Source organism: Nelumbo nucifera, chromosome 5, assembly GCF_055504915.1.
Source record: "Nelumbo nucifera cultivar China Antique chromosome 5, China Antique-T2T, whole genome shotgun sequence".
Classification (NCBI taxonomy): domain Eukaryota; kingdom Viridiplantae; phylum Streptophyta; class Magnoliopsida; order Proteales; family Nelumbonaceae; genus Nelumbo; species Nelumbo nucifera.
In genome coordinates this window covers 63483414-63501125 of record NC_142653.1, presented here as the reverse complement: position 1 = coordinate 63501125, position 17712 = coordinate 63483414, and the positions used below count along the sequence as shown (strand labels likewise).

At 39.9% G+C, this 17712-nt stretch overlaps 1 protein-coding gene across 2 annotated transcripts in view; it reads right to left on the bottom strand.

Moving 5' to 3' along the window:
• Positions 1-17712, bottom strand: part of LOC104588626 (FAD/NAD(P)-binding oxidoreductase family protein) — a 93001-nt gene that overhangs the window by 25647 nt on the left and 49642 nt on the right. For both annotated transcript variants that reach the window (XM_088889045.1, XM_010246644.3), the window contains exons 6-7: positions 10257-10448; positions 10016-10174 (exon numbers count right to left, since the gene is read on the bottom strand). In XM_088889045.1, the coding sequence (XP_088745171.1) occupies positions 10016-10174; positions 10257-10448 (351 nt within the window). The remainder of the gene's footprint in view (positions 1-10015; positions 10175-10256; positions 10449-17712) is intronic.

The following is a 17712-nucleotide window of genomic DNA, read 5'->3' as shown; positions in this document are numbered from 1 at the left end:
ACTTCCAAAGATAGACATGGGCATCTGATTGATGAGGAAACATGAGGTTAGGACAGCATCACTCCAAAAATGCTTTGGAACATTCATATTAAGCATAATGGACCAAACAGTTTCAAATAGATGTCAGTTTTTCCATTTAGCCACACCGTTCTGTTGTGGGGTGTAGGAACAAGAAGTTTGATGAATTATTCCATGGTGCTCTAAGTATTGCTGAAATGGTGTTGATGTGTACTCTTTTGCATTATCAGAGCGAAGAATTTTAATATGAACTCCAAATTGGGTATGAATTTCAGCATAAAATTTTTGAAAAATAGAGAACAATTCACTACGATCTTTCATAAGATATAGCCATGTCATCCTTGAAAAGTCATCAACAAAAATTACAAAATACTTATAACCATTGTAGGACACTACTCTATTTGGACCCTAAACATCATAATGAACTAAAGAAAAAAGGACTCAAAACACGACTATCATCTCTTGGACTAAAAGAGACTCTATGGTGTTTCCCAAGCTGACACGACTCACAATCCAATGATGAAAGATGACTTAAAGATGGAACCAACAACTTTAGAGCCTTGAGAGATGGATGACCAAGCCTGTAATGCCATTGGAGAAGAGTAAGAGACGATTGAAATCCTTTGAAGGTATTTGAGTATGTTCTTTGCAACAATCCAATGCTCCTATTCTGAGTTTGACTAGTATCTACTTACAACACTCACAACCTGAGCAATGTCTAGCCAAGTGCACAACATGGCATACATGATAATGCTCCCTACGGAAGAGGCATAAGGAACCTCTCTCATGCCCTCAATCTCCTCAGGAGTCTTGGGAGACATATTCTTGGAGAGAGTGACTCCGTGTCTGAAAGGGACAAATCCCTTCTTAGAGTTCTCCATGTTGTATCTGTTGACAATCTTGTCAATGTAAGTAGATTGGAATAATCCTATTATCCTCTTCGATCAATCTCTATAGAGTCGAAGTCCCAAGATGTAGGAGGCTTCTCCAAGATCTTTCATGGAGAATTGCTGCGAAAGCCATACCTTCACCTTAGTCAACATTCCTATATCATTCCCAATGAGCAGGATGTTGTCTACCTACTTTCAACTCACATGAGGCTATATGCATACCTTATTGATTCACACCACCACATGAATGAAATCTAGACCAAAAGATAGCAGCCGCAGTCCACTACTGTGCGAATAACTATTTCTGTTCATACCTGTTCACAACCAGCCCTCTTGGTATCACAGAATAGAGGGAATCTAGTACACTACCACAACGATCACCACCACAGCAACTGGAGGCATGATTACCTCCCAAAACAAAAAAATGACCATTCCTTTTAAGCCTCTTGTCGAACTGCCAATCTGTTTGGAAGATATTAAAAAAAACTAATATGGCTGGCGGCGAACTCAGAAAAAAAAAAAACGAAGGGCGATGAGAAAAGAAAAGGAACTGGTTTCTTATTGCTCTGATACCATGTAAACAATCTTATTCAGTTCAGGTTTGAAGTATGAGAAGAAGAAGAAGAAAGAAAAGAAGGGTTCAGCAATAGAGGAAAAGTCACACTCTAGCCGACCCACTTTATATTTATAGTGAATAAGTTGAGTTACAAAAAGACAGTATTGTCCCTTATAAGTGATGGGACACATAACTTAAACTGGAATAAAGAAGACCTTTCACTTTCAACTAGATAAACCAAAAGACCAAAATACCCCTATACTATCGACTCTAACACACAGTACTAACAATAGCTAACTGTTCAAGACCCAAATTCTTCATCATCACATTCCTCCTACTCTCTTCCCCTGATACAAAGGCATATGCCTAAGAGAGAGTAACACTATCCCTGGAAAGGATATGTTGCCTTGCAATGTCACACTCGGGATTAAGGCCAGCAAGAAATTCAAAGACTCTTCTTCTCTAAGAGCTTCTGGTAGGTTGCTGCATCCATACTACTTTCCCAAACCACTGTCTCCAGATGGTCAATCTCCTGCCATAGGGTTTTAAGGACCGAAAAATAAATAGCAATAGGTTTATCTCCTTGTCTAGTAGCAATAACCTGGATTCTCAACTGGTAGGCCCTAGCAACATTCTCACTCTGTGAATAGGTTTCTACAACCCCATCCCAAATTTCCTTAGCTGTATTTGCCCACAATAAGTTTTTACTTATATGGGGAAGCATAGAATTGCACAACCAAGCCATTACCATATAATTTTCCTATACCCACTGGGAGCAGTTAGTCTCGGGTTTCACTTCCTCACCAGTGATATAACCCAACTTCCCATGAGCACCAATGGCCATTTTTGCAAATTGTGACCATTCTAAATAGTTTGTACCATCTAACTTAACTATAGTGATGGTCCCAGCCTCGAAAAGGTCTCTGATACCTCCTCTCCCTTGTCCCATTTCACTCCTCGATTTGTTTTCAACTCCGTAACCCTCCATTATTCCCAAAAAGGGTTAGAAAATCACTTTAAGATGAAGAAATATGAAATAATTCCCTTCAAGCACCACAGGCATCCTTCTGGTACCCTAGATGCTCCTTCCACAAAAGATTCCTTTTCCGCAAGAGCGGGAGAAGAGAGAGAAGAAGCAGCCGCTCCATCCAGAAGCCTCCAAAACAGGTAGGACTTGAACCGTCCCTTCAGAAAACTCCAAGAAACCCTAAAAAACTAGGGTGCCACTTCCTAGGTCAAAATTGAAGAGTCTTAAAAAAACAAGACTCTCCCCCTTTCTCCAGTTCTTCCTGAATTCGATGGGAAACCCTAGACCAGCTACAGGGCAAAATAGATCCACCAAAAAATCCAAAAACTAGGCTTACCTGAGGTCTTTGATCAGCCTCTCACATCACCATGCAGTCGGTCAATCTAGGGCTGCATGATGGAGCAGCTCAAGGAACCTTCGGCCTGCTCTGATACCAAGTAGAAGTTGCTGAAAGTTGTTTTAGTGTGATCTTTGTGAAGAAAAGAAGAAGATGACGAAGAGTTTTAGAAAGAGAAAGAAGAGAAGAAGAGAAGAGAGTGGGATGTCGCCAGATTTTAATAGTACTAGCCGCCAACCCCTCTTTGATTTATATACTTAAATAAAAAGAATGAAAAGTACAAAGATACCCTTGGTAGGGCGGCTACTTTAAGTAGCTGAAGAGTCACAACTTAAATATAACATAAACTAATGGGCCTAAGGCCCAACAACTTCCTAACTGATTTTTGTTTATGCTTTATTTTTGTGATTAGTGGGCCTTAGTTATGGGCCTGTTTTATTACTTTTATTGTTGTTTCTAGTGCTAGCTGCCCTACTAAGGGTATTCATGTAATTATGTTCTTTTTACAATCAAAGAGTAAAATACAATTGTGGGAGATTGGATAGATGTTTGATTAACTCTCATTCCTTCCCTTTTCTTCCATATTCTTTCTCCATTTTTCTCTCTTCTATATTCTTCAATCTTCTTTTTTTCTATTTTATTTCAAATTATTGCAGGTGAGATTTACTTGTAATATGGGTCTCCTTCAAAACAATTGGGATATAAAACTCCCAGACAACACCTCTTTATGCAAATTACTTGAGTACCAGATGCATTGCCTCTAATACCATGAGTGTACCAAACATATTGATGCCAATTATCATTTGATTGAATCAGAACAGCATGATGAAACAAGATTCATGTAGCCAACCTCATATAGTTTGTAAAAGGCTTACATTATAATGATTGTCAATTTATCCAAGACTCATCTCTTGTAGGCACCATTTTCCTCCCCATGTTTCCTCTAAGCATCAACTTGCTGACATCTTTCACCAAAGCTGCCGCTTAAGCTTTGCCATGAATTTCTTATAGACAAAGCTGACATTGTCCCTATATTCGTTTGAGGGGGAGTGTAGAAAGAGGGGTTGTAATTTTAACTTCCTGTATTTTCTTGTATCCTATATTCCTATAGTAGTAAATATGTCATGGTGTAGCATATCATTCTTGTATATACACAATGAAATTTTTGTAATTGTATGTTTATTGCCTTTAATATAACTTATCCTTCAGGGTGGGGATTCTCATTCAATTACACCCTTGACTCTGTCTTCTCTTCACTTATTCATAGAAAGCATTGAAGTATCAATCTCCAAGGATGACGCCATAAGCATATATGGATATATCAAACTTTTGTGCTGTTAAATAGCAATTTGACTGCCCACATTTTCTGCATAAACATGAAACATGACCCTCAAAGACCACAAAATGCAGTCCATCAAAAAACCAATATAACTAAATATGTGATTCATCAATAAAAGAGGCATGGATTGAGATTGAGAAGTAGGTCATGTTCACAAGTTCAAAATGGTTGGTACAGACTGTTAGGTTGAAGGCTTTTTTTATGTATTGATGGTTTGGCTGATAAGAGCTCTTGTTAGCCTGTATTTGAGTTTAAGTTATTATGTACTGGGCCTGTGTTAATGGGCCTAAGCTTGTTTAGTGTTTTAAGTTGTCTGGGTGTCCCATCACTAATCAGGGGCATTCCAGTCTTTTTCTGTAACACTGTACTATACACTAATATAAATAATAGTACTGTCGACTGGGTTATCCAGTTCGACATTCCAGCATCTCTTCTTCTTCTTCTTCTCTTTTCTGCTACTTCGTCTACAGTAGTTCAGATTTCATGGTATCAGAGCATTGAGCACCTTCCTGGTTACAGCCGACGCCATCTCCTCTCTCTTGCTGTCTTTCTCCTTTTTTTTTATCTGGGTTGCTGCTGTGAAACCCTAGGGTTGCAGGAGAACAACACAAGGTTCGACCTAGGGTTTCCCTTGGTTGTAGGGCGCAGGGAGGTAAGACCCAGAAGCTGATGTCCTACTAGTTTCTAGTAGTTAGCAGCTATTCGGCTGCTAAGAGAGGTCTGTATAGGACAGACCTAGTTGAGGACTGATTTCAACAGTCCTACTGTTGGCCGTAAGGAGGGGAACTCTCTTTTCAGTTGCAGTACTCGAAGTTCAAGTGGAGTCTGCATAGCACAGGTCGGTTACCAGTCCAGAACACCTCATTTGCTGTTGTAACTGAACTACTTCAGAACTGCTTCAGAACTGCTTCAGCTAGTCTTAAATCAGTGCCATCTACACAGGCGCTGCAGTCAAGATGTCTTCAATATCCGGAGATGTTTCTTCTAGGGATAACAGACCTGCGGCAAGGTCTTCAAATCTGGAAAACCCTAATCTGCACAGCCTGCAGATTACAAGTGTGCTGCTGGATGAATACAACTTCAGGGAGTGGTTCGTTTCTGCAATGCTGTTTATTACTTCCCGTGACCTCACAGGCTACCTAGATGGGAGCAAGAAGGAACCTGAGGTTGGCAGTGCAGATTATGCTGTGTGGCGCAAGGAGAATGCCACAGTTATGTCCTGGTTGCTTGCCTCTATGACTCCTCGCGTTGCCAAGACTGTTCATCACTTTCCTACAGCAGCCAAGATTTGGGAAAAGGTGTCTAAGACCTATGGACAGAAGAAAAACAATGCTAGAATCTACAAATTGAATCAAGACATTGCTGCCTTAAGGCAAGGTGATATGAAAGTTGCAACATACTTTGCAACTCTGGAAGGTCTTTGGGAAGAACTTGACCATCACTTAATATTAGATTGGGAAAATGCCAGGGACAAGGAGAGACATGATAAGTAGATTGAAGAGAAAGGAGAAAGGAGATGCAAGTTACACCATGTTTATTATCTGGTGAGGAATGAAGAAGTTAGGAGAAAGGAGATGCAAGTTGACTCTCAGACTCAACCAACTGAACAATTTGGAGAACACTCAGCCCTGGTTTCTACTAAGGGAAACAGACATCCAGACAAGAAGCACCTCAAGTGCACTCATTGTGGTGGTGAGAGACATGTAAAAGAAAAGTGTTGGGTCCTGTATCCTCACCTGAAGCCAATTGCATTAAGAAAGAACAAGAAACAACAGAAGGGTCATGTGGCAAGTGGGAATCTTGTCACCAGCAACAATGGTGACAACTCACCAATAGTGTCTTCTTCTCCTATGGGGCAGATTGCTGATTCCTCTGGAACTGGTGCTTTGGGCTTCACTGCTAGTGAGGTAGAGGTCCTTAGTCGGGCATTAGCCCGTCTAAGGAATAATTCTTTTGCTTCCACCTCTCTTGCCAAATCAGGTGCAGTCTCTACCTTTAGTGCCACTAGCTCTTTTGACTCCACTTCTTGGGTTATTGATTCCGGTGCAACTGACCACATGACACATATGTCATCCCTATTCTCTTCATATCATTTGTTGTCTGGTCAGGATAAGATGAGAGTTGCTGATGGGTCTTTTTCCACCATCTCTGAAAAGGGGGTGGTTGACCTAAGCAAGGATCTCTCCCTTAAATCAGTTCTACATGTTCCCAATCTTACCTCAAAGCTTTTGTCTGTTTCAAAACTTACAAAAAATTTGAACTATAGTATAAACTTTTTTCCTACTCATTGTGTCTTCTAGGACAGATTGACGAGGAGAACGATTGGGAGAGGTCATGAGTATGGAGGCCTCTACTATTTTGATGCAGACATCGGTTCAGCCTTACAAGCATCTACTGCTAGTAGTCCGGAGAGTGTGGAGTCAATAGCTAGGTTGCATCTTTGGCATGCTAGGCTAGGTCATGTGTCTTTCTCTTCATTAGAAATGTTGTTTCCCGAATTGTTTAAGGGCATTTCAAGTCAGAGTTTAATCTGTGAAGTATGTCTAATGTCAAAACAATGTAGAACTGTTTATCCAATTTCCAGTAATGAAATTTGTGCTCCTTTTGATTTGGTTCATTCTGATGTCTAGGGTCCTTCACCCATTGTCTCTATTGATGGCTTCCGTTACTTTATCAGTTTTATTGACCACTACTCTCGATGCACATGGATCTACCTGTTAAAAGGACGGGATGAAGTACCATAGATAACTATGGCATTTTGCAAGATGATTGGAACGCAGTGTAATAAGAAGATTAAGCAATTCCGGTCAGATAATGCTGCTGAATATTTTGAAAAATCCTTGAACTTATTCATGGAAGATGCTGGCATATTACATCAATCATCCTGTGCTAATACTCCTCAACAGAATGAGGTTGTTGAGCGCAAGAATAGACATCTATTGGAAACATCTCGAGCCTTACTATTCCAGCACAAAGTTCCCAAGCAATACTGGTCTCAAGCTGTACTTACTGCATCATATCTGATAAATCGGATGCCATCTAAGGTGTTGGGTATGAAAACCCCTTTCTCTGTTTTGTGTCCCACTCTTCCAAACTTTCCCCTTCCTCCTCAGGTCTTTGGCTGTATATGTTTCATACATGTGAAGGATCCAAAGAAGACCAAGCTGGATCCTAAGGCTACAAAGGGAATATTCTTGGGGTACTCTCCTACACAAAAGGGTTACAAGTGTTATGACCCTGTCTCCAAGAGAAAGTATGTCACCAGAGATGTGGTCTTCTTTGAGTCTCAACCCTATTTTCAGTCTTCTCATAATCCTCTTCAGGGGGAGACTAGTACTAGTGGGATGGAAGAGGATTCTCATTCTCCCTCCTTTTTTGTTCCCCTATTTGCCTTGGGCCTTCCATCCTCCTCTTCTACTCCTTGTTATGGCATTCCGGGTCAACCAAGTGAGGCTCCCACTATGCTGGTTACCTCTCCTGATGCTGCAGATGTTCCTGAAGGCTCAAGTAGGCAACAAAAAGAGATACTCACATACAACAGAAGAAAAAGGGGCCCTCAACCTCATGACAACAACCAGTTGGACTCGGATCAATCTGTCTCTACAATCCAAGGTAATTCCAACTCATATACTTCTGATTTGGATCTTCCTATTGCTCTCCGTAAGCCTATCCGCTCTTGCACCACCCGGCACCCCATTGCTGATTTTGTTTCTTACTCACATTTATCTCCTGCCTATCACTCCTTTGTGTCTACTCTTTCCTCTGTACATGTTCCTTCTAGGTACTCAGAGGCTATGTCTGATCCAAGGTGGAAAGAAGCTATGATGAAGAGATGAAAGCCCTAATGAAAGCAAGAACTTGGAAATTAGTGGATCTACCAGAGGGGAAGAGTACTATTGGGTGCAAGTTGGTGTTTACTGTAAAGCACAAGGAGGATGGATCCATTGAAAGGTACAAGGCCAGACTTGTGGCAAAGGGGTTTACTCAAAAAGAAGGGATTGACTACAAAGAAACCTTTGCCCTAGTAGCAAAGCTCAACACAATCCGGGTTCTACTGTCACTAGCTGCAAATTTTTCATGGGAACTTCATCAGCTGGATGTGAAAAATGCCTTCCTAAATGGTGACCTTCATGAAGAGGTATTTATGGAACCTCCACCAGGCTATGACTTTGGTAGAAAGGTGTGCAAACTGAGGAAAGCTTTATATGGTTTGAAGCAATCTCCCCGTGCATGGTTTGAGAGGCTTTGTGGGGCCATGAAGAAAGTGGGGTACACTCAGAGTGGTGCAGACCATACCTTGTTCATAAGGAGACAGGATAGCAAGCTTACGACACTCATTGTTTATGTGGACGATATGGTAATTGTCGGGAATGACTTGGAAGAGATAAAAAGACTGAAGAAGTTTTTAGCTTCAAAATTTGAGATCAAAGATTTGGGCCATTTGAGATATTTTCTTGGGATTGAAGTTGCTAGGTCAAGAGAGGGAATCTACATGTCAGCGGAAGTATGTTCTTGACCTCCTAGAGGAAACAGGCATGATAGGGTGTAGGCCAGCAGATACTCCAATAGAACAGAATCATGGCCTACAGGAATCAGAAGGGGAGGACTACTGTGATAGAGAGAGATACCAAAAATTGGTAGGGAAGCTGATATACTTATCTCTCACTCGGCCAGATATTGCTTATGTTTTGCATGTTGTCAGTCAATTCATGCACTCTCCAAAGATCCCTCATATGAAAGCAGTTGAAAGGATTCTCAGGTACTTGAAGACTTGCCCAGGAAAGGGAATTCTCTTCAGGAAAAACAATAGAATTGAAATTGAAGCTTATACTAATGCAGATTGGGCTGGTTCTGTTGGAGATAGAAAATCAACTTCAGGATATTGTACATTTGTGGGAGGGAATCTGGTCACATGGCACAGTAAGAAGCAGAATGTAGTTGCTAGATCAAGTGCAGAAGCAGAATATCGAGCTATGGCTCACGGGGTTGCTGAACTTCTATGGCTCAGGACCCTTCTTAATGAGCTTGGTATTAAAGCTGAGGGTCCTCTCAGACTGTATTGTGACAACAAGGCTGCCATCAACATTGCAAATAACCCTGTGCAACATGACAGGACAAAACATTTGAGATTGATCGACATTTTGTTAGAGAGAGAATAATCTCGGGAGAACTCTGCATTCCTTACACTCCATCCGAAATGCAAATTGCAGATGTACTGACTAAAGGGTTGGCTGCAACAAAGTTCATGGACCTTCTTGGCAAGCTAAACATGATTGATGGTTCGGCTGATAAGAGCTCTTGTTAGCCTGTATTTGAGTTTAAGTTATTATGTACTAGGCCTGTGTTAATGGGCCTAAGCTTGTTTAGTGTTTTAAGTTGTCTAGGTGTCCCATCACTAATCAGGGGCATTCCAGTCTTTTTCTGTAACACTGTACTATACATTAATATAAATAATAGTACTGTCGAATGGGTTATCCAGTTCGACATTCCAGCATCTCTTCTTCTTCTTCTCTTTTCTGCAACGTCGTCTACAGTAGTTCAGCTTTCACAGACCATTGATCAAAAGGTGCCAACAGATACAATAATAACATGTACTGCAGCGCTCCACCATCCCCATGACTGTTATAACTTTTCGAGTGTGGAATGTTTTCTGCTCTCCCTGCTGTTAATGGATGCTAATCTAGTAAACTAACAAAGGCAGGGCCATCTAAAATACACTAAATTAAAATATTATCAAGAAGAAACAAAAAAAAAGGTTTCAGTACTAGATATAAAAGATGACCACCAGTTTGATTATTTAATCTAATATACATGTAAAAAAGCAGAATAAGATATTGTGGCAGCTCACCTCTGCATCAAAGCCCAAATGCAGATGCATGAATGATTCACATTGTGGGGTCATTTTGATCCTATCCTGGTATGATTTTGGGACAACTTCCTTCGGTAAAAGATCCAAAGTGTCCCACATAGATGCATTGCTCACTACAGCCTTTTTAGCACGTATAAACTGCAGAAATCATTCTTCTCTGTTATAGAAGGTTCAAGTAAAGATAGCCTGACAGCCTTTTTAAGCCACAAAGATTTCTTACTTGGCCACTTCGTAGTTTCACTCCAACAGCTCGACCATTTTCAACAACAATGTTTTCTACATGACTTCTTAGGGCAATCCTTCCACCAAATTTTTGCAAACCTCGTATAAGAGCATCAACAACAGCCCCACTTCCATTAAGAGGGTATTCAAGTTTGCAGCCTGGTTTATACCATTCTGCAAGCATGTAGATCTGGAAATTGGAAAAACAAAGAATATAGTGAAGAAAAGAACATTGTAATAAGTAAGATATTTACAGAAACTCTACCATGAATTATATCAGTAAAAAAATAAAAAAGGAGAAATAGCTCTACCAAGAAATAAATTTAATTTACATTGTGCAAAGGTGAAATAACAAACTAATGCACTAATAGAAATTCACATCATATACATAATATAATAAAGTTTATACCATAAGTAATAGTTTAGCATTAATATGTAACTATGCTATGCTGATGGGAATGGTGAAAGACAAAAAGAATCTTTATTTCCCATAATTTAATTTTCTGATCCTAGGAATAGGTTAAAGGTTCAAAGGCAACTATTTCAAGTTACAAGTTCACAATTTTGGACAGTAAAGTATTATTATTGTTATTATTATTTTTGCAATTTATCACTATATCTGACAAAAACTCTTGACATGGTAACATGCTTAAAAAGAACTATTCAAAATTATTTCTTGAATTTATCATGATACTTGAATAGTTCTGTCTTTTTACTCCCCCCAAAAAGAAACCAAGGACCTAATTTTTTTTCCTTTGAATATGAAACTCAACAGTTCCTGGTCAGAAATGGCAAATGCTTCCAAGCTATTGGATCAATGTCATGGTTCTGAGAAGAATAGACAAAGACAGAAATAGATGATTATTTAAAAACAATTTTCAAATTTTTTACTTACCAGAACAATTCTAATTTTCACTTGTTCTAGTTATTCACTTCTTATTTCTTGAGGATTTACCTACTTAAATTGTGATGTGAATCACTAATTGTCCAGAAGTTAGCTTAAGGTATGGACTGAAATCTCAGTAAGTAGACATTTTCTTTTGGATTTCTTCTCCCCCCACCTTCTACCCTCATTCTGGTGTCTGGTGTTTATGTGTATTGCCATAAAAATCTCAAGAAATCCCTTTGCAACATGATTCATTCAATTAAATAATTGTGCTTTTATTATTTCTGAATAAATCGAATTTTTTATTCTTGAGTATTTAGGTATAGAATTAAAAGACAAAAAAAGAGAAGAAGGAGAAATAAAAGATGGAGAAAAAGAGGAAGGGAAGAGAATGATGTGGAGAGAGCAAAATGTTTGAGGGGAAACCTTATTCCATTTATATATGCAATCAAATAAAGGAGTAAAATAACCAGTATACCTCTGGTTGTGACTCCATAAAATAGCTTTATGACACAAGGCTAGAAAGAAAGATACTGAAAATACAGTAAAACAGCAATAATACTCAACAATACTACCATTGCTCTGCACAACATTCATTCCTCAATACTCCCCCTCAAGCTGAGCATAGATGCCAATCAATCCCATCTTTCCAAGAATACAATGTAGCTTAAATTTATTAACTCCCTCGGTACACACACCTTCCAACTACTGATCAGTCTTAAGAAAAGGAAGATATACTTCTCCTGACATATTCTATCCTATTTAAAGTAGCAATCTGCCTCAATTTGCTTTTAAAATAAACGGTGACCAACCCTCCACAGTGACTAATAAATAAACGGAGACCACATTGGTCATATAATTAGAAGCACCAGAATAAATAATCCAAGGGATCCTACGATTACCTAAAATATTTGCATGATTGGCAGAAGCCCATATACCTGAATGAGCAAATGCAGAAGAGGTTGAATTTCCTGGAGGGTTGGAAGAAGAGGCCACACCCTCTAGGTGACTGATCATCCTTCCAAACTTCTCATACTCTGCCTTCATCGTTGCTAACTGCTCACTAGTCTTCTCTTTAGTTAGACATCTGTCACTATCTAGACCAGCAGCAATATTGGCACTCCCTGCCTTCATATTATCGGACTTCTTTTGAAAACGAAGAGGAAGAAGCTCCGGATGCAATTTCCAACACTTGTCTTTAGGTGTTTTTGTTTCTTACAGTACTCACAAATAATTTCTTTCTTCCTTGAGCCAAATGGATAGCCTGTAACTCCCTTAGGTTTCACTCCCATATTAGCAAAGTGATCATTTAGACCAACCCCTTGAACCTGGACTAGTCTCCTGCTTTCTTCACTACTTACCAAGGCATAGGCTTGAGATAGTGAAATGCTATCCTTGGATAAGATATTCTGCTTTGTGATGTCATATTCTGGTTTCAGCACTGTCAAAAAATCAAACACCCTGTTTCTCTCAACAAGTTTCCTGTAGGTCTCGACATCATTAGTGGTTTCCCAGGCTACAACTTCTATCAAATCAATTTCTTGGCATAGAAACTTCAGTATTGAGAAATAAATAGCTAAAGGTTTCTTCCCCTATCTCAAATTCTTCACATCACTCCTCAGCTTGTATGCTCTAGCTACATTTAATTTATGGGAATAGGTTTCAGCAACACAATCCCAAATTTCCTTTGCTGAATTCATCCACAAATAGTGTTGACTAATCTGAGGTTGCATTGACTTCACAAGCCATCCAATTACAACATAATTTTCTTGCATCCATTTTTCATAGGATGGGTCATCTTCCGTGGGAGCATTTTTGCTCCCAGAGATAAAACCCCATTTGCCTCTACTGCAGATAAGAATTTTTACTGATTGTGACCAAGCCAAATAATTAGTTCCATGTAGCTTGACTGTGGTCACAGCCAGTAAAGAATCAACAAAGGCTCCCGGAACCTGTCCGGATTCAACAACATGCTTGTTTTCAACTTCTGAAGGGTCCATCTTCTCAATATACTTCAAAAATAACTTCGAATAACAATCAATGAAGACAGAAGAAAAACTGTGTTGTGAGTCAACCTCTATGCAGCCGTACCTGCTACCTGCATCACACCTGGAACCCGGGAGAAACAGAGAAAACTTAGCCGCACCTTGTAGACTTCACAGAACACCAAGCAACTTGAATCGATCTTCAAGATGAAGAATAAGAAGTCTTTTAGTCACTGAACGCCTAGATCAAACTCCCTATGGGGTCCGCAATCAGATTTCTCCAAAAAATTAAGGTTTCAGGCAACACACTTGAAACTGTCAAGAGGATGACAAAACCAGTCCCCTTCTCTCTAGAAACCACTAACAACTGGGCCGAAACAGGTTTCTTTAACTATTCATCTGATTCAGTTCTCCATACACACTGTGTATGGAAAAGAAAGAGGTGAAAAAGAGAAGAAGAAGAGCCTGCTCTGATACCAAGAAGAAAAACAGCCTTTCGAAAAGAAAGGACTGTTTAAAAATATTGCAGAGAATCGATTGAAAGTAGCAGAAATCAGGTTTCAAGAAGAGAGAAGAGGAAGAAGAAGGTGGCGGCAATAAGGGTTCAGAGAGAGATTTTGAACATAATCTCCTCTTACACCCCTAATCCCATCTCATTAACTTAAACATTAGTAATTTACAGAAAGGCCCTGGTTGGGCAGAAAATTAAAAAACATAACATAAGAGAAATAAAGGCCCAAATTAAGACCCATTACAGCAAAGAACATAAAAAGATAGAAAAGGACAAACAGCCGATGGGCCATTCGGCCCATCTTCTCTACAAATAACATGTAAATCTCCACTCAAGGACATTTTTAACATCTAGATGATATAGCTTCCAAGAGAAATTATCTGCCAAAGACATTTTCTATAAGAGAAAATGTCTCCTTATAATCAATGTCACTAATTTCTCTTTGTAGATTTCAATTAAGACATCCCCTTATGCTCATGCCTTGTATTAAGATGTTTGTTTATTTTTCTTTGTCTTCCCTTTCCTTTTTTATCAACAATTGAAAATTCATTAAAATATTAAAATATAGAAAGTACAAGGTACAAATAGAAATCAGAGATAAAACCTCTTATCTTCAAATCACCACAACTCTAATTTACAAGATATCCCAAAACATTTATATTTGATTACTCCAACCCCTTGTTTTTCTGAGAAATCAGGAATGCTGTTGGCTGACCTATGCACCCATTGAACTTTTCTTTTTGTAGAGAACACTGATTTGGGCCCCACTGCAGTGGTCCCCACTGTGTTCGTAGGACAGCAGTGTAGTTATTTGTTTCAGTTATAGTAGTGTCAGTTTGAGTCAGTTTGTTAATTCAGTTGTTATTTATTTCAGCTTTTATTTTCTTTATTTATTATGTAAGTACTAAGGGCAGATGTGTCCTTTCCATTATGTACTAACATAACCTATAAATAATAAGAGAGTGGTGGCGGAAGATCTGTTAGAATCTGTCCCTCCTTTCAACCACTTATGTTCTCCTGTTTCTCTTCTATTCTCTCTCCTTTCTCTCACTTTTCTTCTGTTTTGTAAACCTAAAACCTATTAGGATTCAAGACTGATTACAGTCTTGATCTTCTACTTTGTATCAGAGCCTATCTAGGGCTTCTCATGTGTGTCTAGTCCAGCCGACCACATGAGGACTAGCTAGGGCTGGAAGCTTTGAAGAAGTTTTCGGTGGCTGAATCTTGGAGATTACCAGGAGAGGTTCGCAGCAGTTGAAGACTTACCGCGGCTTGCAGAGAGTTGGTAATCAGGAAGAAGCAGCGAAGGTTAGGGTTCAGGTAACCCTAGAAGACAATAAACCGAAGTACATAAGTAAGTTTTTTTTATTGAGTTTCAGAGACTGCAATCAGTCGAGATAGGTTGGACCTATCTAGAAGGAGGGGCCGAACTGTGTTCAAGTTTGTTTCTAGGGTTTGACTTGCCGAACTGTGTTTAAGTTTGTTTCTAGGGTTTGACTGTTGGGCCGAACCCCCCCTCTCAGAGGTGATTAGTTTTTAGGGTTTCATATTGCCCTACAACAAGTCCCACTTGTGCGGACTACTTGGAGAGTGCAGCTGAGCACTTACTTCAGACCTACAGTTGAAACCCTAATTTTGCTCTTGCAGCAGTGGGCCCCACAGTAGTGATTTCAGAAAATAGCATCTCGGATTGATAGGCTGCCTGGTACTGTGCATGCCGATTGATTTCAGATCAGATTTGAGTTGATTTCTTACATATACTGTGATAGGCGATTGATTTCAGATCAGATTTGGGTTGGTTTCAGATCAGATTTCGGATCAGATCAGATCAGATTTGTGTTGGTTTCGGATCAGATTTCAAACCTGCTTGTTTGACTTTGTTTTCTGGTATAGTGGCTCTAACAGTTTGTAGCCACTGAATCTTGATCAAAGATGGAGTTTAAGGGTCGGGAGAAAGTAGTTTTGGAAACCACAGTTATGGTAGTGTATCTGAAACCGGGTTTCAAATTACAACTATGAGATTTGATGGGTCAAATTATTTGGAGTGGGCTCAATCAGCCATGATGGCTATTGGAGGAAGGGGAAAACTGGGTTACCTCTTGGGAGATGTGAAAGAACCTTCCAAGGAGGACCCAACATACACCAAGTGGGCTCAAGAGAACTATTTGGTTATGGCATGGCTGTGTAATTCTATGCAGCCACATATCAGCTGAAATTACTTGTGGGCAAAGATAGCCAAAGAGATATGGGATGTTGTGAAAGAAACCTATCCCCAACCCCTTAATGTTGCCAGAGCCTATGAACTGAAGTGTGAGGTGAACAGCCATAAACAAGGAGAGAAGCCAGTTTCTGTCTACTTCTCTACCTTGAAATCCTTGTGGCATGAAATTGACCATCTAGAGACCCTTGAGTGGGAGAGTCCCAAAGATGCACAGACTCACAGAAAGCAAGTCGAGACGAATAGGGTATTTGAGTTTCTGGCTGGTTTGAATTCAGAATATGACATTGTGTGACAACAGATATTGACAAGAGATAGTGTGACCCTTTCTCAAGCATACTCCCTGGTGCATAGTGAAGAGACCAGGAGGAAAGTCATGATGCAGCCTCAACCCTCTTTCCCAGCCTTGACAGCTATTAAACCTAAGCTAGGGGGTGACTCAGAAAGGGACCGGAAGAAGAAAGATAAACGGGATCTGGTATGTGAACATTGCAAGAAACCCAAGCACACAAAAGATACTTGTTGGAAACTACATCCTCACTTGGTCCCAGCAAAACTAAGAAATAAGAAGGGTAATGCTCATATTGCAGTGAACACTAATTCAGCATCCTCATCAAGCACATCCCTAGAGACTTTAGCTGCTGTTCGGGCTGCCCTCGTACAGTTGGAAAAGGAAGTTGGGAGTTCAGCTCAGCCATCTCAGTCACCATCAGCTCCTGCCACATCTGCATTTGCACATTCAGGTACTCGAGCCTCAGCTTACCATGCTTCAGCTCCAGGTAATACTGACCACTACTGGGTAATAGATTCAAGTGCATGTGACCATATGACTAGCTTGCCATCTTTGTTCACTTCTTATCACTTGTCCTCTGGCCAAGATAGAGTATCCATTGCTGATGGCTCTCTTGTTCCCATTTCGGGCAAGGGGGACATCAAGCTATCGGATACTATCTCTTTATCTTTTGTCTTGCATGTTCCTAAGGTTGATACTAACCTGCTTTCAGTTAGTAGTATTACCAAACACATGAACTATTCAGTAACCTTTTTCCCTGACCAATGTGTTTTTTAGGATTTGGAGACGAGGAAGGTGATTGGGACTAGCCGTGAGACGAACGGGATCTATCTGCTTGGAGAGAGTTCTCGTCGGGAGGAGTAAGTGGATAAGAAGTCTTTTGTTTCCCAGTCTGTGAGTTCGGTTATGCTTTGGCATAACCAATTAGGTCATTTGTCTTTTAAGTCTTTGAAGAGTTTGTTTCCTGCTTTATTTGAGTCTGTTGAGTTACCAAAGTTGAGGTGTGAGAGTTGTGAGTTTGCCAAACATTGTAGAACCTCTTATTCTTTAAGTAATAAAAGGAGTAATTCCTCTTTTGATATTGTGCATACTAATGTTTGGGGGCCATATCATATCTCTTCTATGGGTGGGTACAAATATTTTCTACTGTTTGTTGATGACCATACCCGTTTTTCTTGGGTCTATCTTATGCGTTCTCGGGATGAGGTTCCTGCTCTGACCCAAAACTTCCATCAGATGGTTCTCACTTAGTTTGGGACCAAAATCAAAGTCCTTAGATCTGATAATGCAAAGGAATACTTTGCTCAGCCATTGACCTCCTACCTTCTTAGCCATGGAGTTATTCACCAGAGCACTTGCCCTTATACACCACAGCAAAACGGCGTTGCCGAAAGGAATAATAGGCATATCTTGGAGGTGGCTAGAAGCATTATGTTTACCTCCAATGTACCTATTCGCTTCTGGGGTGATGCTATCCTCATGGCAGTTTATCTCATTAATCAAGTTCCTTCCCGGGTTCTTGATATGAGAACCTCCTTTTTCCTTCTATACCCAGACGAGGA